Source organism: Oncorhynchus kisutch, unplaced genomic scaffold (genome assembly GCF_002021735.2).
Source record: "Oncorhynchus kisutch isolate 150728-3 unplaced genomic scaffold, Okis_V2 scaffold1808, whole genome shotgun sequence".
NCBI classification, from domain to species: domain Eukaryota; kingdom Metazoa; phylum Chordata; class Actinopteri; order Salmoniformes; family Salmonidae; genus Oncorhynchus; species Oncorhynchus kisutch.
Window position 1 is genome coordinate 1 of NW_022263753.1, and position 22683 is coordinate 22683.

The 22683-nt window shown below is 41.4% G+C and overlaps 2 protein-coding genes and 4 non-coding genes across 12 annotated transcripts; 1 reads left to right on the plus strand and 5 right to left on the minus strand.

The window, feature by feature from the left end:
• Window positions 1-301: 301 nt before the first annotated feature.
• Window positions 302-10095, minus strand: LOC116367979 (TOG array regulator of axonemal microtubules protein 2-like). 6 transcript variants are annotated; one of them, XM_031819053.1, is made up of 11 exons: window positions 10015-10095; window positions 8929-9128; window positions 8549-8681; window positions 5414-5541; window positions 4675-5226; window positions 4029-4290; window positions 3560-3683; window positions 3256-3361; window positions 2869-3104; window positions 1794-1952; window positions 302-765 (listed from the first exon to the last, which is right to left on the minus strand). In XM_031819053.1, exons 4-11 carry the CDS (start codon window positions 5492-5494, stop codon window positions 615-617), a joined length of 1671 nt encoding a protein of 556 aa, XP_031674913.1. In that variant the 5' UTR covers window positions 5495-5541; window positions 8549-8681; window positions 8929-9128; window positions 10015-10095; the 3' UTR covers window positions 302-614. The 6 variants fall into 6 exon arrangements, with proteins under 6 accessions (XP_031674913.1, XP_031674915.1, XP_031674916.1 ...); XM_031819055.1 differs by having other exon boundaries at window positions 8929-9125; window positions 10015-10085; XM_031819056.1 differs by having other exon boundaries at window positions 10046-10067.
• A 3499-nt stretch (window positions 10096-13594) lies between these two features.
• On the plus strand, window positions 13595-16455 carry LOC116367980 (uncharacterized). Of its 2 annotated transcripts, XM_031819059.1 has the most exons (7): window positions 13595-13745; window positions 13948-14066; window positions 14199-14244; window positions 14376-14473; window positions 14617-15101; window positions 15210-15632; window positions 15767-16455. In XM_031819059.1, exons 1-7 carry the CDS (start codon window positions 13620-13622, stop codon window positions 15931-15933), a joined length of 1464 nt encoding a protein of 487 aa, XP_031674919.1. In that variant the 5' UTR covers window positions 13595-13619; the 3' UTR covers window positions 15934-16455. The 2 variants fall into 2 exon arrangements, with proteins under 2 accessions (XP_031674919.1, XP_031674920.1); XM_031819060.1 differs by lacking the exon at window positions 13595-13745 and having other exon boundaries at window positions 13928-14034.
• Window positions 16456-18209: 1754 nt separating this feature from the next.
• Window positions 18210-18281, minus strand: trnaa-ugc (transfer RNA alanine (anticodon UGC)). Its single transcript has one exon. It is a non-coding gene; the product is annotated as a tRNA-Ala (tRNA).
• A 1989-nt stretch (window positions 18282-20270) lies between these two features.
• trnaa-cgc (transfer RNA alanine (anticodon CGC)) lies at window positions 20271-20342 on the minus strand. The gene has a single exon. It is a non-coding gene; the product is annotated as a tRNA-Ala (tRNA).
• Window positions 20343-21082: 740 nt separating this feature from the next.
• On the minus strand, window positions 21083-21154 carry trnaa-cgc (transfer RNA alanine (anticodon CGC)). The gene has a single exon. It is a non-coding gene; the product is annotated as a tRNA-Ala (tRNA).
• A 1377-nt stretch (window positions 21155-22531) lies between these two features.
• trnat-ugu (transfer RNA threonine (anticodon UGU)) lies at window positions 22532-22603 on the minus strand. Its single transcript has one exon. It is a non-coding gene; the product is annotated as a tRNA-Thr (tRNA).
• Window positions 22604-22683: the final 80 nt, after the last annotated feature.

The following is a 22683-nucleotide window of genomic DNA, read 5'->3' on the forward strand; positions in this document are numbered from 1 at the left end:
CCATAGGCCCATAGGCCGAACATAAGCCAACCCACGAAAACACCGGGGTACAAACAAAACAACGCCCCAAACACGGGGACTTAAAACTGTCCAGCAAAACCCACGAAAATGGGAAACATGTAACCCACAGACGTGCACACAAAGTTACACAAAACAATCCCGCACAAAGAGCAGGCGGGCCGGCTGGCTAAAAAGCCAACTAATCAGCAATACACAACAGGTGTAACCAATAAACAGACAAGGAGGGGGAGGGAAAGAATCAGTGGCAGCTAGTAGGCCGGTGATGACGACCGCCGAGCGCCACCCGAACGGAAGGGGAGCCACCTTCGGTAAGAGTTGTGACAAGTATATTAAATTCATCCCTTTGGGCCAAAACTGGTTGAATAAACTTTTCCACCTCATTTCAACAACAAGAAAATCTATGTGATGACGGTGAATCAACGCTGAAAACTCAATTGGATTTTTTCACCCAACTTTTAACCAGCATTTTTGGTTGATTTCACATTTTGGTTGAGTTCCCAAATTTAAATCAAACTAGACATGGATCTGATTTCTGTGCCCAGTGGGATTGGATTTCTGTAATCATATCAGCTCATTTGTTACACTTCTTCTAATCATCCAGAGAGAATGTACCTTTCTTTGAGGTTAACCTTTGAGATGACCTCCCTCAAGGATTCTCTCTCTTTCCTCGGAGCGAATTTGTCCCACATTTTAGGAAAGTCGCCATTGGTGGCCATGTTGCTCAAGATATTGCGACCATGATGCCTGTGGACAAAAGATATGAATATCATCTTAAACGTGCAACATATCAAATCATTTCTGCTGTCTGTGATTAAAAACAGTACTCAATTGATGGCAACCTGAGAAAAATAAGACATACATTAGGTAGAATTTGCAAGAGGGTCAGTTTGAGCAACCTGATCTACAAATCATCTCAACAATATAACAACTGGGTTTTAACCGTTCGTTATTATGAAAATCTAAGCGAATCTGCACAGCACTTGGCTCAGACCGACCATTGTGATCAAGTAGGGTTGTCTTCATTAGGCACCAAACAGATGGAAGGAAACTGAATCAGGTACTGACTATTTGGACTCATTTACATTTGTAATTTTTACCCCAATTTCGTGGTATCCAATAGGTAGTTACAGTCTTTGCCCATCGCTGCAACTCCCGTAAAGACTCTGGAGATGCGAAGGTCGAGAGCCGTGCGTCCTCCGAAACACAACCCAGCCAAGCCGCACTGCTTCTTGACACAATGCCCGCTTAACCTGGAAGCACCAATGTGTCGGAGGAAACACCATACACCTGCCGACCGTGTCCGTGCATTGCACCCCGCCCACCACAGGAGGTCGCTAGTTGGCGATGGGAGAAGAACATCCCTCCCGGCCAAACATCCCGGCTAAGCTTTTGGCTTTTTAACTTTCAAACCCACATGGGTGCCTGGACTTGGATTGTCCTATGCCACGTAGCACTTATTTGTGTTTATAATTTTTCCTTTTTGTTTTCAATTACTATTCCCCTCCAAGAGAACCTGTGGTTGTTTTGGAATACCTAAAATCCGCAATTCAATCCATTACACCCTTTAGCATAGATGCTGTAGACAGACGACAATGTGGCTTTTAAAGTCAATTTCAATTTGTATTCGTGGTAAACGCTGCAGATGTTGACTCAAGACTAAATTACCTTTAAAAGCTGCATTGTCGGCGATCTAGTGCTATAGCGAGCCATGGTTGAATCCCGGCCTTAACTGTTATGTTGAAGCAAGCTACTTTACAGGAGGAACTTCCCACCTGACTTCCTGTGAAGGGTCCACAGCCAGTTTACTGACGGCAATCAAGAAACGGTCAGTGAGGTCTTTCTTCCCCGACAGGAGACGAGCCGTCCCCATGACCTCAGCCAGTCTCTCCAGGTGCTGAGCAGTGCAGCTCCTCACCGCAGCGTTACGGTGGCTGAGGAAGGAAAAACAGAGCACATCAGTTACATATCATAGAGATACATGAGTTAGGAGATGAATGATAATGGATTGTATTGATGACGTCTCATCGATGGATCAAAATGTTCGGTAAGACTTTATATTAAGGTCCCTTAATATACCATTTATAAACTGTTTGTAAAGAGTTACTTACCATTTATGAATCATTATTCCTACCTTTGTAAATGTCAATAAGAAATCTATAAATAGTTATTTACACATTTAAAAACGCTATTTTAAATGATTTGTTCATGAGGTGTTTGATCATAGTATGTTCACAATTTGTAAATGATTAATAATGTACTACTAATGTACTATAAACCAGTTATAAAGGAGTTACTGTCAAGGCATTTGTTAATGGTTGATTAATGGTTTGACTCACCATTTATATACATATTTATTAATGTATTTATAAATGTCACAAATGGTGTATTTATTAATGAGTGCATTTATGAATGTGAGTACATGTACTTACGAATACCTCAGTGCCTCACTAATAGCCCCTAATCTAAAGTGTTCACTATATATACTTTATAAATGTTTATAAATGACTTGTTACTCCCCAAACGCTAGCACACATCAGTAGACAGTACCTCTCCACCAATGGCTAAAAATAATCTAAGTAACGCAATGGTAAAATAAGAAGTACACAACACAAGGAAGTATAAGACATAACAAAAAAATGTGATTCCATTGAAATGTGACGTCTAGCGTTGGGGTGAGTTGCTGCCGGAAGTGTTGTGGAATAACCTAGCATGCTGATGAAAAAGGCAGTTAATTAAAAACTAGCAGTATTTCAATCTTTTCAATTTTGAGGCTTGGATAATGGGATAATTTGTGGAAGTCCGGATCTACCCCTTAGTGAGTGTTAATTGACCCCTCTCCCTCTTTACCTCAGCCCACCGACCAGCAGGGCATTCATGACACGTGTAGGGGTGCAGCTCTGCACCATGTGACCCAGGGCAGAGTTGGCGCCCTGCCGGATGAAGGCGTTGGCCTCGCTGGCTTTGTGCAGCAGCACGCGTGCCGTCCCCTCCACCTCACTGTCCATGGCCCTCTGGAGGTGGACGTACATGTCACCCAGTGTGGCCATGGCAGCACAGGACACTGCAGAGCGCAGGTTCTTCACCTGAATCATAATAACACACACAGGACCAGCTATTAATGTTGAGCAGAACAACCCACGAACATCAGAAACATGAAACAATAATTTGACTTGTTCTCCAAATGTAGCACATTTGTGCAGATGAATGAATAGGGCAGTGAATGAATACAGCTACCTCATTTATAATGGCAAGACAGATATCATGGAGTTTAGGCATCAGTATGTCCATGTGGTTCTGAGACATCACACGGAGAAAGGTCAAGCCCTCGATCTTCTTCTCCCTGCAATTCAGTGAAAGAAACGTAAGCATTTTACACAACATTTTCCAAAAACATTAAAATGATGTTCATCAATTAGGACTCTGGTCATTTAATTTCAGAAGTTTCTATGCTCTGTAGCTCAAATCTACTTTTCCAAGGACACTACACTGTGCTTCCTTTAGCCTAGCTCCATTGGTCTCGTCTACAGTGAATGCTCACCAGTCATCAGAGGCAGAGTGGAGCAGCTTGAAGGTCTTAGTCAGGGCCTGCTCTGGGTTGGACAGGGGCTGCAATCTGGCCTGGTTCTTAATTTGACCCTTTGGCTCACTGGCTGCCATCTTGTCTATGGGTTGACAGCAGACATCTATCTCTCTATGAACTGTATGTATTTATTTATGTATTTACTCATTTCCATATCTGTTTGTAGCTTTTAACACTAGTTCATTATGATATCATTTTAAATTTAGCACATATATTTTTGGTGCTCTCCCTGCTCAGAAACAGGGTCCAATTAACCTTGAGTAAAAGTTATCTCACTGTGAAACAGGCAAATCAAGTGTGGAAAAATGTCTTATCCCTGGGCTAAAGCCATTTGTGTCCCTTCCCTTCCTACTGTCTTTCTATCACTCTACCTAGCTTCATCTCCCTGTCTTATTTACATTTGTGTGAATACATGAGAGGGACTGACCTGAGCCGGTGGCAGCCTTTGGCAGGCTAAGGAACCTTATAGGCCGAGGCTGTTTGCTCCTGGGCTTGGTAGGGGCGGGAGCAGGCCTGGGTGGGCTGTCAAGCGACTTGACCGGGGTCCCGACATCCAAGTAGTCACGGAGCTCCGCAGGGGTGTTCATATCCACTGAGCTCAGGCTTCCCAGAGAGCTGGTTGCTATTTCCCCCGTGGACATGGCCGAGCCCAAACTTCTCCTGCCCATGGCCTTCACCTCATGTACCACCTTTGGTGTAGACCAGAAAACAATGCTCCCATCATAGAAATACATATAGAACTAGTATATACATAAACTAATACAGAGAGATCCTGTATTCTAGGATCTATTCTATCATGCTGTTTAAACCGATACCCCCTGTATTTAGCCTCGTTATTGTGTTACTTTAATTATTATTACTTTTTACTTTAGTTTATTTGGGAAATATTTTCTTAACTCTTCTTGAACTGCACTGTTGGTTTCACGGTAAGGTCTACACTTGTTGTGTTCGGCACATGTGATTGATTTGATTTTAAGACATGGAACCACTATCTGTTTTGGCAATTTATCAGTCCAAGTATAATTCTGAACAGCAAATTTTCACATTTACAATAAATTTGAAGTCCATCCTACCTTCCAGTCCTCCTCCTTCAGGTGAGCCTCGATGTCCCTCACCTCCTCCATCAGGTCAATGGGTCCGTTGTTGTCAGCACAGCCCTGGTCCGACTGGACTTTCAGGGCTTTGACTCCCCGCCTGCCCTTCTTCTTCTTTCCCCTCTTGGAGGGAGCTGCAGTGGGAGGGACGGGAACAGGCCACACGCTACTGCTGCTGAATGACTTATTTACCTGGATGGACTCCAGAGAGTGAGATCCGGGTCGAACTTGGGCTCCGTCCACCCCCACCACGTTCTTCAGTGGGGCCAGAGCTATGTGCTCAAGCCTTCGTGGCAAAGGCCTCGGTGGAGCTTTCGGCCGCGGAATGCACTGAATAGAGGGAACGAAGTGGTGCGCGAAGGTGCTGCCAACCCCGATGAGAGCAGTCCGGACATAATTCTCATGGATAGCACTTATCTTTCTTTGCTTTGCTTCCATGGCCTCTCTTTCAGCTCTCTGCATCTGCAGAAGTCTGGCATCACTGATGAAGCCACGATGGCCCTCTGCGATTGGGTAGCTCTCCTGATAGCCCTGGATCACAATGGTACAGTATGAAATGTATAACAGAAGTGAAGAAGGCAAAATAGTTTCTACAGTGTGTCATGAAAAACTTTTAAGCTAAAGATTTTATGGATGTAGGCCTACTGTATGTCTATGAAACCACAAAATAAACAGTGATATTTTTGGAAAAACTTTTGAAAAAACTGATGAGCCTTACAAAACTTGAAAACTTGTCCTGGTCATCCTGTTGGTTTAAAGCCATGTTTTGCTTCCTCAGGTTTTCGATGACGCTCTTCATCTGTGAGTTCTCCTTCTGGAGTTTGTCAAACTCACTTGATTTTCTCCCTCGATAAGCCATTGATGATAAATATTAACACTCTCAAAATAAGAACTTAACCTATCTCTGTGAGAGATCTATCATGAAATGAAATTTTGCTTGTCAGATGGAACCAGCAATGATATCATGGCAAGGCTTCCGTTACATTGTGATGTCATAATGGGGTCTGTTGACAGTGCTGAGCACATCAGCACATGGGGAACATTCATGAAAGCTTTTTGATTCCCATTTAAATCATGAATGTGGTGAATTTGTAAATATATATATATATAAACTCAGCAAAAAAAACTTTTTTAGGACCCTGTCTTTCAAAGATAATTTGTAAAAATCCAAGCCACTTCACAGATCTTCATTGTAAAGGGTTTAAACACTGTTTCCCATGTTTCCCACGCACAATCCCTACATCAGTGCTCAGACTACCCGCAATAAGCTGGAGGCTGAACTGAGGGCTTGTAGGCCTGTTGTAAGGCAGGTCCTCATTAGACATCACCGGCAACAGCGTCGCCTATGGGAACAAACCCACCGTCGCTGGACCAGAAAGGACTGCCAAAAAGTGCTCTTCACTGACGAGTCGCGGTTTCGTCTCACATGGGGTGATGGTCAGATTTACGTTTATCGTTGAAGGAATGAGCGTTACACCGATGCCTGTACTCTGGAGCGATATCGATTTGGATGCAGTGTGTCACAGCATCATCGGACTAAGCTTGTTGTCATTGCAGGCAGTCTCAACGCTGTGTATTACAGGGAAGACATCCTCCTCCCTCGTGTGGTACACTTCCTGCAGGCTCATCCTGACATGACCCTCCAGCATGACAATGCCACCAGCCATACTGCTCGTTCTGTGCATGATTTCCTGCAAGACAGGAATATCAGTGTTCTGCCATGGTCAGCGAAGAGCCCGGATCTCAATCCCATTGAGCACATCTGAGACCTGTTGGATCGGAGGGTGAGAGCTAGGGCCATTCCCCCCAGAAATGTCTGGGAACTTGCAGGTACCTAGGTGGAAGAGTGGGGTAACATGGTACAGCAAGAACTGGCAAATCTGGTGCAGTCCATGAGGAGGAGACGCACTGCAGTACTTAATGCAGTTGATGGCCACACCAGATACTGTTACTTTTGATTTTGACCATTGATTTTGATTATTCCATTTCTGTTAGTCAAATTTCTGTGGAACTGGTTCAGTTTATGTCTCAGTTGTTGAATCTTGTTATGTTCATACAAATATTTACACATGTTAAGTTTGCTGAAAATAAAAGCAATTGACAGTGAGAGGATATTTCTTTTTTTGCTGAGTTTATATATATATATACACTGTATACAGTTGAAGTCGGAAGTTTACATACACCTTAGCCAAATACATTTAAACTCAGTTTTAAACAATTCCTGAAATTTAATCCTGGTAAAAATCCCCTGTTTTAGGTTAGTTAGGATCACCACTTTATTTTAAGAATGTGAAATGTCAGAATAATAGTAGAGAGATTGATTTATTTCAGCTTGTATTTCTTTCATCACATTCCCAGTGGGTCAGAAGTTTACATACACTCAATTAGTATTTGGTAGCATTGCCTTTAAATTGTTTAACTTGGGTCAAACGTTATGGGTAGCCTTCCAAAAGCTTCCCACAATAAGTTGTGTGAATTTTGGCCCATTCCTCCTGACAGAGCTGGTGTAACTGAGACAGGTCTGTAGGCCTTCTTGCTCGCACACGCCTTTTCAGTTCTGCCCACACATTTTCTATAGGATTGAGGTCAGGGCTTTGTGATGGCCACTCCAATACCTTGCCTTTGTTGTCCAAACTTTTTATGGCCGCAGGGGCCGTATTGAGTAGCTTGGATTAAAAGGTGCCCATTGTAAACGGCCAGCTCCTCAGTCTCAGTTCCTAATATATGCATATTATTATTAGTATTGGATAGAAAACACTCTAAAGTTTCCAAAACTGTCCAAATATTGTCTGTGAGTATAACAGAACTGATATTGCAGGCGAAACCCTGAGGAAAATCAAAACAGGAAGTGGCTTCTATTTTGAAAACTCCATGTTCCATAGGCTCCCCTTGCTCCATTTAAAGGGATATCAACCAGATTCCCTTTCCTATCGCTTCCTCAAGGTGTCAACAGTCTTCAGACATAGTTTCAGGCTTTTATTTTGAAAAATGAGCCAGACAGATAACATCGCGTCAAGTGGTCACATGAGTTTTGCTTGCGCAACAGAGTTTGGACAGCTATTGCTTTTCCCTCTCCTACTGTGAAATACATTTGCGGTTGATATATTATCGATTATATATTTTTAAAACAACCTGGGGATTGGTTATAAAAAACGTTTGACATGTTTCTGTGGACATTATGGAAACTATTTGGAATTTGTCTGCGTTGTGGTGACCGCTCTTTCCTGTGGATTTCTGAACATAATGCGCCAAACAAACGGAGGTATTTTGGATATAAAAATAATGTTATGGAACAAAAGGAACATTTGTTGTGTAACTGGGAGTCTGGTGAGTGAAAACATCCGAAGATCAAAGGTAAACGATTCATTTAATTGCTTTTCTGTTTTTCGTGACCGAGCTACTTGATGCTAAGTGTACTTAATGTTTTGTCGAGCGATCGATAAACTTACACAAACACTTGGATTGCTTTCGCTGCAAAGCATCATTTCAAAATCTGACATGACAGGTGGATTAACAAAAGGCTAAACTGTGTTTTCCTATATTGCACTTGTGATTTCATGAATATAAATATTTTTTATAATATTTATTGAATGTAGCGCTATGCTATACAGCGGTTGTTGATGACACTTATCCCGTTAACGGGATTGCAGCCATAACAAGTTAATCCCTTCTCTTAACATGTATGGCACCAAAACATAATCAAGCAGCTGACCAATTACGCAAGACTTTAGTTCGAAGTTAACTGAGATTAATCAACAACTGGATACATTTCTTTATTTCTAAAGTGAAACTATCCTCCGCATTGGAGTATCTCTACAAGTACAAGTTTAACCAGTATTTCAGTTGTTTTTACCGTCCCATGAAGAAGTGTGGCAGGCCTGTGAGGGAGGATCCTACAGCCATGAGGAAACAGCCCTTAGCAATGAACCTGGGCCGGTGCAGCTTCGCCCCAAAATGGCTGACCACAGCCAGGAACAGCAGGTTACCTGCAAGAAACCACAACACTACAGTAGTCAGGAATAGCAAATTATAAACACGGTTATTTTTTAAACTAAAAATGACATATCAGTTTGGATACTAGGCTGCAACAACATAGCATCAAATACAACAATGTTAGGGGTTTGACAGTAGAGTCATGGACAAACGCCAGTCAATCAATTAATAGGAACAACTATAAAACTGGACAGTATTGAGAGCAGACTCTGATTGAACCACAAAAAAAATTGATCATACTGTAGTCTGTATCTGGTTTTTACTACATTAATTCTCAAGCAACTCAATGTTATTGTTGAAACCCATCTCAAAGCTGCTGTCTATGAGTCCGATGAGAGAGCAGGACAGGTCAAAGTGTCTCTCTGAGTGATGGCACTCTTCATGTAGGTCCCTGACAGAGCTTTGGTGAAGGAGGCGAACTACAGGGCCACGATGAACTGCTGACAAACACAAGAGAGAGAACATTAGTGTGTGTTTGTCCGTGTGTATGTGCATGCGTGGATGCGTGTGCAGACAGAGTACATGTGTAGCTGAGGTGGCCTGCAATAGTAAAAAGAACGGACACAAGTTTACGTCTGCAAAGTTCTGCCGCTTTCTTTATTTTGAAGAATATTTTTTTTCTCTTGTTCAATTGTCTATTTTCTTGTTAGTACTTTGAAAATATTCACATCAAACAAGTGCACACTTAAATTAAACAACATAAATGCACTTTACCTAAAGCAGAAATAAAAAATGTTCCACAAATAACCCTGTCTTAGTGTACGGTTTCACATGAAAACCACAATGTATTTCACATTCATACAATAGAAACACCTATATATGAAACCATAAATAACTGAATGTTTCTCTATATACCTCTACCTCTATAGAAAAGTGACAACAATACATTCAGCTTTAAGATAGTTGCACCTCCAGAAAAACGTCTCTCTCTCACTGTATGCACTAAAAGTCCACCAGACTGAGCGTGCTCGGCCAGTTTACCAGCTAGTGAGCACAATTTTACACAAAACAACCAATAACATGTAAAACCAACTCAGAAATCCCTAACAAATGGATTCTTGATAAAAAATCTCCTAGACAAAATCCAGTACAAGTCAGCTACTCAGTAAACATAGTCTTTGTGACTCGTAAATGTTTTTTTTACCTCAGCTAGCATCAAGCTAACATACACTCTCACTCAATGTAAATCACCTTCTTCTCTCACTCAGTTCGACACAAAGCCAAAACAAAACCTTTCCTAACGTGATAATATCTTGACAAAGTTGTTAAATAGCATGTTATTACATATTGTGTATATATTTGAACGTTTGAAGTGCTGTTACATACCTGTAATAGTAAAAGAACTGACACAGTTTACCTCTGTAAAGTTCTGGTCCTTATTCTGCAGATGGTGAGCTCTTGACCAGAACTTAATGTTTCTCCTGCTACAACAGTGCAACAGCGCCATCTATTGGCCTGATGGACTGCTGACGCTAAAGTATGTAGAAAATCCCATTAAGATTCATTAAGACAAATACAGAAACAATTAGGGGGGATAAATAATAAATGGGTGTCTGTTTTTAGTGACTTTGTTTTCAACCCATTACACATGCACAATCATACATGTGCATTTAAAGCATTATTAAGATCCTTGAGTGTGGAACTGCAGGGCGTTTACGCAAAAAACACATGAATTTCACATGAACACGGGAAGTGTACCAAAAACATGTTTTAATGTAATCTTATGTGAAGATAATGTGATAACATGTAAAGCAACATGTGATTACATTAAACTACACATGTGAAAATGTGATCACGTTGTGTTCCAAAATGTAATTTGTGCTCACATAAAATGTAAGTTGAAATCATGTGGTTTTTCTGTAAGGGCAGGAATATAAGATGCATTTTGATGTTACATGATCTTGAAAATGCAATGTTCTTTGAGGTTCTTCCATGTTCCTTTCCATGTATTTTCCATTTTACTTTCCCTCAGTCCTTTTCACTTTCCTTGTCAAAACAAGCTCTGTCACCGTCAAGACTTATTCAGCTTCTGATGGATTTTAAACCATTCAACAAATAGTTTTATAATGAAGAGTAGACCCAAGTAAACACCCTGGATTCTTTACACAGACATTGAAAGTCAAAAATGTCGAATTTGGACTCATCAGACCAAAGGACAGATTTCCACCAGTCTAAGGTCCATTGCTCATGTTTCTTGGTCCAAGCAAGTCTCTTCTTATTTTTGGTGTCCGTCCTTTAGTAGTGGTTTCAATGGAGCAATTTGACCATGAAAGTCTGATTCACGCAGTCTCCTCTGAACAGTGCATGTTGAGATGTGTGTGTTTCTTGAACTCTGTGAAGAATTTATTTGGGCTCCAATCTGAGGTGCAGTTCACTCTACTGAATTTATCCTCTGCAGCAAAGGTAACTCTGGGTCTTCCTCATGAGAGCCAGTTTCATCATTGCGCTTCATGGTTTTTGCGACTGCACTAGAAGAAACTTTCAAAGTTCTTAACATTTTCCGTATTGACTGACCTTCATGTCTTTAGTAATGATGGGATGTTGTTTCTCTTTGCTTATTTGAGCTGCTCTTGACATAATATGGACTTAGGTCTTTTACCAAATAGGGATATCTTCTGTAAACCATCCTTACCTTGTCACAACACAACCTGTTGGCTCAAACGCTTTAAGAAGGAAAGAAATTCCACAAATTAACTTTTAAGAAGGTAACACCTGTTAATTGAAAAACATTCCAGGTGACTACCTCATGAAAAGGTTGGAGAGAATGCCAAGAGTGTGCAAAGTGGTCAAGGAAAAGGATGGCTACTTCGAAGATTCTCAAATATAAAATATATTTTGATTTGTTTAACACTTTTTGCTTACTGCATGATTCCAATTGTGCTATTTCATAGTTTTGATGTCTTCACTATTATTCTAAAATGTAAAAAATTGTAAAATTAAAGAAAAACCCTTAAATGAGTAGGTGTGTCCAGACTTTTCACTGGTACTGTATATATTGTGGTAATGCAAATATGGTACAATCCAAGGGTGCAAAGCTTTTGGAGACATACCCAGAAAGACTCACAGCTTTAACCGCTGCCAAAGGTGATTCTAACATGTATTGTGAATACTTATGTAAATTAGATATTTCTGTATTTCATTTTCAATACATTTGAAAAAAACCATTAAAACATGTTTTCACTTTGTCATTATGGGGTGTTGTCTGTACCTGGGTGAGATGATAAAAAACTATAATTTAATCCATTTGGAATTCAGGCTGTAAGAAAACAAAATGAGGAATAAGTTAAGGGGTATGAACACTTTCTGAAGGCACTTTATATCTGCAAGAAAGTGATAAATGAGTGACTCTTTGAAAGGGGGTCATATATACATTGCCTTATTAAAAATAAAAATAAAGCTATCGTGCTATAATCGGCATAGTTTCTCAGACCAAATCTTCATTCTGGTTTAAACAAAGCAATCTGATCATGCTCCAGTAAAATACACGCTACAGGGAATAAAAAAAAAGGCTTCTGCAAAGCACATATACATTGTCCAATCAACATCCACACATTGATTTCATTCTTCGAGTCTTTATTCAAACACAAACACACGTGGAATAAAATGATCTTTCAGTGTCTTGTTGCAGGTTGTGCAATGTTCGAAAGTGTGTGAGAGATTAGCATTAATGTGTGTGTATGTGTGTGGGTCAAGTTTGGACGGTCGTACATATGCAAATAGGCAAGATTGTACATTTCAGGTCCATGGACAGCAGCAATATCGGCATAGCGACATCTGTCATTCAGCACCACATGACAGTAGACAGCGGCCATCTCATGTGAAGTTGGCACTGGGGAAATCCCATGTAATGAGAAACGAGGCCTAGGAGGCAAAAAGACTGAAGGAGAAGACTCCCACAAGAACTCTATGCTAAGAGTTCTGCCACATTCACTTCAAATGTTACATCTTTCGATTTGTAAATGATAGGGAATACATCTGCAAATAATTGAAACTGATTATTCAAACTACACTGTACAGCTTTTGTGTGTCTGTGCATCATAGGTACAACAGTAAGCAATTCCGTTCTCAAATGTCTGTTTATTGTGAGAAACAAAAGGAAAAACACCTGTTAGACCATTACAATGCGGACTGTCATGCATTTTTACTATTACCAACAAGACAACGAAGTGATACGTGTCATGGAGACTAAAAACGGATACTTTCCAAACACCAAAAGTTCCCACGCTGAGCGATATTATTTACTACACTATTATGCATACAATACAAGTCATACGTTTATTGTCATTCATACTCTTATTTTTAACCGAATATCTTTTCACAAGTGTCCATTCTGTCAATTCAGAGCTTGGAAAAATATTGGAATAATGTGCTTAAGGGGACTGACAGTCAAGCCGCACAACAGGATAACACAACCACATTTTCAATTGACAATCATTGCTTTAAATGGATGTGGTCGATAGATTTGTATAGGCATATATAAACAATGTATTTAACTTGGAAACCAAGGTTGGATTAGTTGGTCTAAGCAACATGCACCTGGATAATCGGGTCATGAATCTGGACGGGCTCCTACATCCTCCTATACACATTATGACAAAATAAAGAGTTTAATGTTTCACGAAATAAAGACATAGAAGCATACCCAATTATACAGGTTCTACACATTCCATTTCTCCATGGCAATAGAATGTAAACATTCTATTTTGCGCCAAACATCCCTACAACTCAATTCTAAGTGCAGCATATTGGAGTACTCCAGCCATTGATCATTCGCGACTTTAAGTCATTCCTGTTATCTCTAGAGCATCTCGTATATCTATAGCGCTGCATTTCTTCCCCATCTTACCATGGATAGGGTTTGGTGCATTCCGGAGTTCACTTATGGTCCCACAAAGGTAATCTTAGGATAAATTCATTTTAGCATACTGTAAATGCCTGTGCATAATGTGCATAACAAAGCATCATTATTTTCATTATCTTCAAAGGATTTCTGTAGAAGCAGCCTTTATTTTCAGACTCTGCAGGCCTGCTGGGAGGAAACATATTACAATAAACAGGTAAGATTCATCCCACAAAAACATAAACAACAGAAAAAGAGTTGTATTTCAAGACAGTTTAGAGAAGGTGGTCATAAGAGTTCTTAATAATCACTTGCAAATTGTGAGGCATGAGCAGTTGTGAAATGTTGCGAGAGGCCCTTCTGAAAGCACATGATATGGTATTTCGTGGCACAGACTCACACCTTACCTCATCTTGCAGAAGAAGCTCATGGTCCACTATCTGCTGCTCCAGAGTCAAGGCCAGGTCCCTCCCCATGTCACCACGGAGCACATGAGCAACTGGCTGGTGTCTCAGGGCAAAAAATCTCTTAGGGAGAGGTGAGTACCACGTCAGCACTCACATTCACTGCCATTCCCTGCCACCAGCAGCACTCCAGGAGGTGTGGGTAAAATAAACAACAGAAAAATCAGAAGCCAGGAAAGTTGAATTGCTCTGCGTTTTATTTGAAGGGTGTGGAAGGAAACCCTGGAGGAAGGAAACGACCTCGCTCGGCTGGTAAGAGAATGAGAGTTAGAGACAAACTACAAGTTAGTGAGCTCTTTACTAGCCTTTCAACAACGAGTTAGCACAGCAGAATAGATCTGTTGTGAAATTACACCAATGGGACTTCCTGTTTCATACTGCAGGCCTGGGAAGTAAACACTTGCCTAAAAATGATGAACATAGAGCACGAGGCTTTCTGCAAGCTCCGCCGCTCCATGCACCCCACCTCGCCAGCTGACATGTGAGTTCCATGTACTGCCCTGCATATGACTTGATCCATTTATCTACACATCTGGAACTACGCAGAAACAGACTAAGACAGTGTTCTAAGTGAGTACATTGCACATCGTTTACCTTTGTTTTCCTCCTTATTGTTGATTTCAGCGATCCTAAGGTCCACAGCATCGTGGAGAAAGCTGTGAGAAGCATTCTGGGCGAGCAGTCCAATGAGCCCCATAGCAACCTGCTCAGCCCATCTCAGGTGGTGGTGGAGGTGGTGCCCAGGCTCCTCCTGGCCCTGTGGCTTCAGCCAGAGGAAGGCCATTCAGAGCACCCAATCCTAATAAGCGGGATGGCCGTGGGCATGGTGGCGGCCGTAGTGGAGAAGCTCTCCTGCATGTTAAAGGACCCATCCGCTCACATCCCTTTCTCCCGGGCTGCTGCTTTTGACTCTGTGCGGTCGATCCTCGGGAGAATCAGTCAGTCCTTCTCCACCGATGACCTGCAGAGCCCTTTTTATATGAGCTCTGTCTGTGGCTTTGTGGCTGACGAGGTGCAGAGCTGCTTCCAGCCCCCTGCAGCCACCCTACCAGTCCCCCCTGTGCTCACGGTGGCCGTTTCCACCACACTACCAGCTGGCATCCAAGCAGGTGAGTAGCAATGATAGAGAACACTCTGACAGATGCCTGTTCTGATGACATCTTGGTGCCTTGTAGTAGTAGAGCTCATCAGGATTGTTGTTTTCACCCACAATACAGACCCGGCTTCTTCCCACCTGGAGGTTGAGGACATCACCCCTAAGACAGAGGCAGATCCGGCTTCTTCCCACCTGGAGGTTGTGGACATCACCACTAACACAGAGGCAGATCTGGGTTCTTTCCACCTGGAGGTTGAGGACATCACCCCTAAGACAGAGGCAGATCCGGGTTCTTCCCACCTGGAGGTTGAGGACATCACCCCTAAGACAGAGGCAGATCCGGCTTCTTCCCACCTGGAGGTTCAAGACATCACCACTAACACAGAGGCAGATCCGGCTTCTTCCCACCTGAATGTGGTGGACACCACCCCTAATACAGAAGCAGAGCCCATCTCTTCCCTCTTGGAGGTTGTGGACGTCACACATGAAGAAAGGATTCTCACGATGGCCGTCTTCGCCACTCTGCCAGCTGACATCCAAGCAGGTGAGTAACACTTAGAGAGCACTCTGACAGGTGTCGTTTGTCATGACATCTTAGTAGAACCTTTCAACTGGCCAGTGTTTAGAAGCTACGGTTTGCATTAGTTTACATTCTGATCCTCTTTTTTCCCTTTCCAGAGGATGTTGCTGTGGTCATCCCGGATGTCACCCCACACGTCACCAAGGATGTGACACTGGATGTTCCATGCAGAGCTAGGAAAGGGGCAGTCCGGCGATTATTTTGCAGGCTTTGGAGGGCAGTGTGCTGCTGCGCCTGCCACAAGGAAGAGGAGGAACAATATTAATTATTCATCACACCTGCAGAAAAGGGATTGAACCATAGAGCATTAAATTATTCACATTATAATTGAACTCAATTCTGATTTTCTTCTGTTTACTACTTAATTTCTTAACTTTTCTATAAACTTTCACTTTGCAAGTGTGGATTAGGTTGTGTAAATAAGTGGGACACATCCCAATGTTGATGCTTTGAATAATTTACTTACTAAAAAAAACATGTCTTATTTGACAACAAAAATGGAGGGCGCTCAACCAACGTTGAGTTGAGGTGCAACCAAATATTTGAATCATCATAGAAAAGGAAAAAGCCCAACTCTTGCTCACTATAAAAAATGCATTGTTTTATTCAAGCAAGGTTAAAAGATTAACGTTTCGGCCTAGTCTTTGACAATATGCAAGTTCTATTTGCCCAGTAAAAGGGTGACCCAGACTCACCCTGGTTCTTGGGGGTTGAAGACAGTGAAAAATGATCATTAAGTAAATGGGACTTTTCAATTCTTGAATAAAAATCTTTAATGAACATGAATTTAAATACAATTGACTTGAGGATCAGAGCAGGCAGGCTGACTGGCTAGCGCTGAAAGCCCTCTGCCTCTAACTCTGTGCGGTTCATCTCAACCAAGAGGTTGTGTGGGTTGTCTTTCTCTCTGTGGGTGTGAATCACTATGACCTCTCCCTCTACCTGCCATTTGGCTGATCAGAAGCCTTCTGCTCTTTCTTGCTCACATCCTCTAACACCTCTTCCACCTCCTCTTTCTGGCTGTGTTCGACTGAGGTCACTACAAAATATGCACAAATTTATATATAACATGGCTACAAACTATGAAACGAGCTCACGAATTGTAAAACGTCCACGTACTGTAATATACATCCACAATTGTTTTAGTTTTGGATGTTATGATGATATTCCCTGGAGGTCGGGGCCCACAGGGCAGGTGCCCTGTGTGCCCATTCGGTAATCTGGCCCTGATCATCAAGTTAAACCACAGGTATTGTTGTTACACATCCTCACACTGTCTTGGAGGATAAAACTGAGACTGTAGCCAGCTTCCATTTTACCTCATTTCATTGTCCAACGAATGTTCCCATAGTCCAGAAGTATTGGATGAAAATCCACAATGTTGGTGCCATACAGGATAACTGACCAATCTGTCTCCAAAAGAGGACTGCTGGTTTTGAGGATGGTGTTGAGGTCAGTGGTTCATGATCTGAGAACCCCTGAGATGGTGAGCATGGTTTCAGTAGACCACTATTGAGCTGGTAGATCAGAAGAGACTGAAACATATAATCTTACAGTATTGTAACGGTCTGGGTGTAGTGGGTGAGAAGTCAGGCGCAGGAAGCAGAGAGTTGAACCCAGGACCTCATAGATGCAAAGCATGCGCTCTACCACTGAGCCACATCCCCTTTCTGTGAAAGAAATTGTTTTTTCTCATTTTTTAAAATTTCAACTATAATTAATCAGGTAAGCTAGTTGAGCACAAGTTTTCATATTCAACTGCGACCTGGCCAAGATAAAGCAAAGCAGCGCAACACAAACAACAACATAGAGTTACAGATGGAATAAACAAGCGTACAGTCAATAACACAATAGAAGAAAAAAAAGAAAGTCTATATACAGTGCGTGCAAATGGAGGTACGGCAATAAATAGGCCATAGTAGCGAAGTATTTACAATTTAGCAAATTAACACTGGAGTGATAGATGAGCAGATGATGATGTGCAAGTAGAAATACTGGTGTGCAAAGAGCAGAAAGTATATTAAAACAATATGGGGATGAGGTAGGTAGATTGGGTGGGCTATTTACAAATGGGCTTTGTACAGCTGCAGCGATCAGTTAGCTGCTCAGATAACCGATTTTAAAGTTAGCAGTGTTGCCAACACCACAGTAAGGAAAGTAGCTATTGACTGTCCTAAAAGTCGCTAGAAGTTGCTAAATGATGTCATCACCTAATTTGCATAATTGTCCATGTGCATGTAATTGTGATGGACACTGTAGGAGTAAGGAATAACATTGTGGAAGAGACAAAAAGTGAGTCAAATGAAAATGTCTGCAAGTATTCAGAGGGGTCTGAATACTTGCTAAATACAGCGACTAAGTCGCTAAGTTGGCAAAACTGGAACAAATTTTTGCAATTCGTTCCAGTCATTGTCAGCAGAGAACTGGAAGGAAAGGCGGCCAAAGGAGGTGTTGGCTTTGGGGATGACCAGTGAGATATATCTGCTGGAATGCGTGCTACGGGTGGGTGTTGTTATCGTGACCAGTGAGCTGAGATTTTAATGGAGAAGCTGGGGATTGAACCCAGGACCTCATACATGCAAAGAATGCGCTCTACCACTGAGCTACATCCCCTTTCTGTGAAAAAAATTGTTTTTTCTCATTTTTTAAAATTTCACCTATAATTAATCAGGTAATCTAGTTGAGCACAAGTTTTCATATTCAACTGCGACCTGGCCAAGATAAAGCAAAGCAGCGCAACACAAACAACAACACAGAGTTACAGATGGAATAAACAAGCGTACAGTCAATAACACAATAGAAGAAAAAAAAGAAAGTCTATATACAGTGCGTGCAAATGGAGGTAAGGCAATAAATAGGCCATAGTAGCGAAGTATTTACAATTTAGCAAATTAACACTGGAGTGATAGATGAGCAGATGATGATTTGCAAGTAGAAATACTGGTGTGCAAAGAGCAGAAAGTATATTAAAACAATATGGGGATGAGGTAGGTAGATTGGGTGGGCTATTTACAAATGGGCTTTGTACAGCTGCAGTGATCAGTTAGCTGCTCAGATAGCCGATGTTTAAAGTTAGCAGTGTTGCCAACACCTCAGTAAGGAAAGTAGCTATTGACTGTCCTAAAAGTCGCTAGAAGTTGCTAAATGATGTCATCACCTAATTTGCATAATTGTCCATGTGCATGTAATTGTGATGGACACTGTAGGAGTGAGGGATAACATTGTGGAAGACACAAAAAGTGAGTTAAATGAAAATGTCTGCAATTATTCAGAGGGGTCTGAATACTTGCTAAATACAGCGACTAAGTCGCTAAGTTGGCAACACTGGAACAAATTTTTGCAATTCGTTCCAGTCATTGTCAGCAGAGAACTGGAAGGAAAGGCGGCCAAAGGAGGTGTTGGCTTTGGGGATGACCAGTGAGATATATCTGCTGGAATGCGTGCTACGGGTGGGTGTTGTTATCGTGACCAGTGAGCTGAGATAAGGCGGAGCTTTACCTAGCATAGACTAAAAAGATGACCTGGAACCAGTGGGTCTGGCGACGAATATGTAGCGAGGGCCAGCCGGCTAGAGCATACAGGTCGTAGTGGCTATATCAATACAATTGACCCTTTCTTTACACTGTTCTAATGAAAGTACATTTCCAAAATATCATCTAGCTTCCATAAACGTCGAACAAGGCTTGAACCCAGGATTGAACCCATGTGCTTCAGTTTACAAAAACAGATGACTTAGCACATCTATTTCCTTCTTAAAATGTCAACATTCTGGAAAGTAGAGTTGTGCAAAAAGCTAATTTCACAACTAAATATACTCATCAGAAAATTTGGGGATTAACTTCAGAGCGCATGCATTTCAAGTATTAGCTCTACCATAGAGGCACATCCCCTTACTATATAATAGCAGGGTTGCCATTTTGAGAAAACTTTTTTTCTCTTCAAAATCCTCCAGTGAAAGAACATTCACATGGTACCAGCTATCTTTCATTAAGGCACGGATGGGATTTGAACCCATGATCTTCGTTTTACAAGACCAAAGTCTTACTGCATGGCCACCATGCCACTCTATGATACAAGATATTTATCAACATTCTGGAAAGTAGTAGTTGTGTGATGTGAATTTGGCACACAAATAACATCTGTTTCCTGTGAGAATTTCAACATTCTGGAAAGTAGGAGTTGTGTAATGTGAATTTGGCACACAAATACTCAGTGGAGAACCTTGGGATTGAACCAAGGACCTCATACTAAAATAGCATGCACTCCCCCTCTGAGCTTCGATCCAATTTTATTTGCAGATAAAATGCAATATTAATACAATGTACTTTTTATATACACCACTCCATTGAAACTACAATGAAATGATAGCAGCAATTCTAAATACAAGCAAGTATGGACAGTCATCTAACCAATGAACTTCAGTTTTTGAAAATGATGCAATTGAAGTTGGCAACCATGCCACTTCTGTTACATAAATGTACGAACAGGGATTGAACACATGTTCTTCAGATTACAAGAGCAAATTATTGAGCACGTCTCTGTTTCCTGCTGAGAATTTCAACATTCTGGAAAGTAGGAGATGGGCCATTGCAAAAATTTTAATGGAGAAGCTGGGGATTGAACCCAGGACCTCACACATGCGAAGCATGCGCTCTACCACTGAGCTACATCCCCTTTCTGTGAAAAAATTGTTTTTTCTCATTTTTTTAAATTTCACCTATAATTAATCAGGTAAGCTAGTTGAGCACAAGTTTTCATATTCAACTGCGACCTGGCCAAGATAAAGCAAAGCAGCGCAACACAAACAACAACATAGAGTTACAGATGGAATAAACAAGCGTACAGTCAATAACACAATAGAAGAAAAAAAAGAAAGTCTATATACAGTGCGTGCAAATGGAGGTAAGGCAATAAATAGGCCATAGTAGCGAAGTATTTACAATTTAGCTAATTAACACTGGAGTGATAGATGAGCAGATGATGATGTGCAAGTAGAAATACTGGTGTGCAAAGAGCAGAAAGTATAGAAAGTAGCTATTGACTGTCCTAAAAGTCGCTAGAAGTTGCTAAATGATGTCATCACCTAATTTGCATAATTGTCCATGTGCATGTAATTGTGATGGACACTGTAGGAGTGAGGGATAACATTGTGGAAGACACAAAAAGTGAGTTAAATTAAAATGCCTGCAAGTATTCAGAGGGGTCTGAATACTTGCTAAATACAGCGACTAAGTCGCTAAGTTGGCAACACTGGAACGATATTTTGCAATTCGTTCCAGTCATTGTCAGCAGAGAACTGGAAGGAAAGGCAGCCAAAGGAGGTGTTGGCTTTGGGGATGACCAGTGAGATATATCTGCTGGAATGCGTGCTACGGGTGGGTGTTGTTATCGTGACCAGTGAGCTGAGATTTTAATGGAGAAGCTGGGGATTGAACCCAGGACCTCATACATGCGAAGAATGCGCTCTACCACTGAGCTACATCCCCTTTCTGTGAAAAAAATTGTTTTTTCTCATTTTTTAAAATTTCACCTATTATTAATCAGGTAATCTAGTTGAGCACAAGTTTTCATATTCAACTGCGACCTGGCCAAGATAAAGCAAAGCAGCGCAACACAAACAACAACACAGAGTTACAGATGGAATAAACAAGCGTACAGTCAATAACACAAAAGAAGAAAAAAAAGAAAGTCTATATACAGTGCGTGCAAATGGAGGTAAGGCAATAAATAGGCCATAGTAGCGAAGTATTTACAATTTAGCAAATTAACACTGGAGTGATAGATGAGCAGATGATGATGTGCAAGTAGAAATACTGGTGTGCAAAGAGCAGAAAGTATATTAAAACAATATGGGGATGAGGTAGGTAGATTGGGTGGGCTATTTACAAATGGGCTTTGTACAGCTGCAGCGATCAGTTAGCTGCTCAGATAGCCGATGTTTAAAGTTAGCAGTGTTGCCAACACCTCAGTAAAGAAAGTAGCTATTGGCTGTCCTAAAAGTCGCTAGAAGTTGCTAAATGATGTCATCACCTAATTTGCATAATTGTCCATGTGCATGTAATTGTAATGGACACTGTAGGAGTAAGGAATAACATTGTGGAAGAGACAAAAAGTGAGTCAAATTAAAATGTCTGCAAGTATTCAGAGGGGTCTGAATACTTGCTAAATACAGCGACTAAGTCGCTAAGTTGGCAACACTGGAACGAATTTTTGCAATTCGTTCCAGTCATTGTCAGCAGAGAACTGGAAGGAAAGGCGGCCAAAGGAGGTGTTGGCTTTGGGGATGACCAGTGAGATATACCTGCTGGAACGCGTGCTACGGGTGGGTGTTGTTATCGTGACCAGTGAGCTGAGATAAGGCGGAGCTTTACCTAGCATAGACTAAAAAGATGACCTGGAACCAGTGGGTCTGGCGACGAATATGTAGCGAGGGCCAGCCGGCTAGAGCATACAGGTCGTAGTGGCTATATCAATACAATTGACCCTTTCTTTACACTGTTCTAATGAAAGTACATTTCCAAAATATCATCTAGCTTCCATAAACGTCGAACAAGGCTTGAACCCAGGATTGAACCCATGTGCTTCAGTTTACAAAAACAGATGACTTAGCACATCTATTTCCTTCTTAAAATGTCAACATTCTGGAAAGTAGAGTTGTGCAAAAAGCTAATTTCACAACTAAATATACTCATCAGAAAATTTGGGGATTAACTTCAGACCGCATGCATTTCAAGTATTAGCTCTACCATAGAGGCACATCCCCTTACTATATAATAGCAGGGTTGCCATTTTGAGAAAACTTTTTTTCTCTTCAAAATCCTCCAGTGAAAGAACATTCACATGGTACCAGCTATCTTTCAGTAAGGCACGGATGGGATTTGAACCCATGATCTTCGGTTTACAAGACCAACGCCTTACCGCTTGGCCACCATCCCACTCTATGATACAAGATATTTATCAACATTCTGGAAAGTAGTAGTTGTGTGATGTGAATTTGGCACACAAATAACATCTG

What these genes read in the sequence shown, in the direction of transcription:
- LOC116367980 (XM_031819059.1), top strand. Translation starts at nt 13,620, where the DNA reads ATGCCTGTGCATAATGTGCATAACAAAGCATCATTATTTTCATTATCT. An exon ending in CCCACCTCGCCAGCTGACAT is followed by an intron (nt 14,474 to 14,616) that starts GTGAGTTCCATG and finishes TGTTGATTTCAG; the next exon opens with CGATCCTAAGGTCCACAGCA. An exon ending in ACCAGCTGGCATCCAAGCAG is followed by an intron (nt 15,102 to 15,209) that starts GTGAGTAGCAAT and finishes CCCACAATACAG; the next exon opens with ACCCGGCTTCTTCCCACCTG.
- LOC116367979 (XM_031819053.1), bottom strand. Translation starts at nt 5,494, where the DNA reads ATGAAGAGCGTCATCGAAAACCTGAGGAAGCAAAACATGGCTTTAAAC. An exon ending in TGAAGGAGGAGGACTGGAAG is followed by an intron (nt 4,291 to 4,674) that starts GTAGGATGGACT and finishes TCTACACCAAAG; the next exon opens with GTGGTACATGAGGTGAAGGC. An exon ending in CTGCTGGTCGGTGGGCTGAG is followed by an intron (nt 1,953 to 2,868) that starts GTAAAGAGGGAG and finishes TTCCTTCCTCAG; the next exon opens with CCACCGTAACGCTGCGGTGA.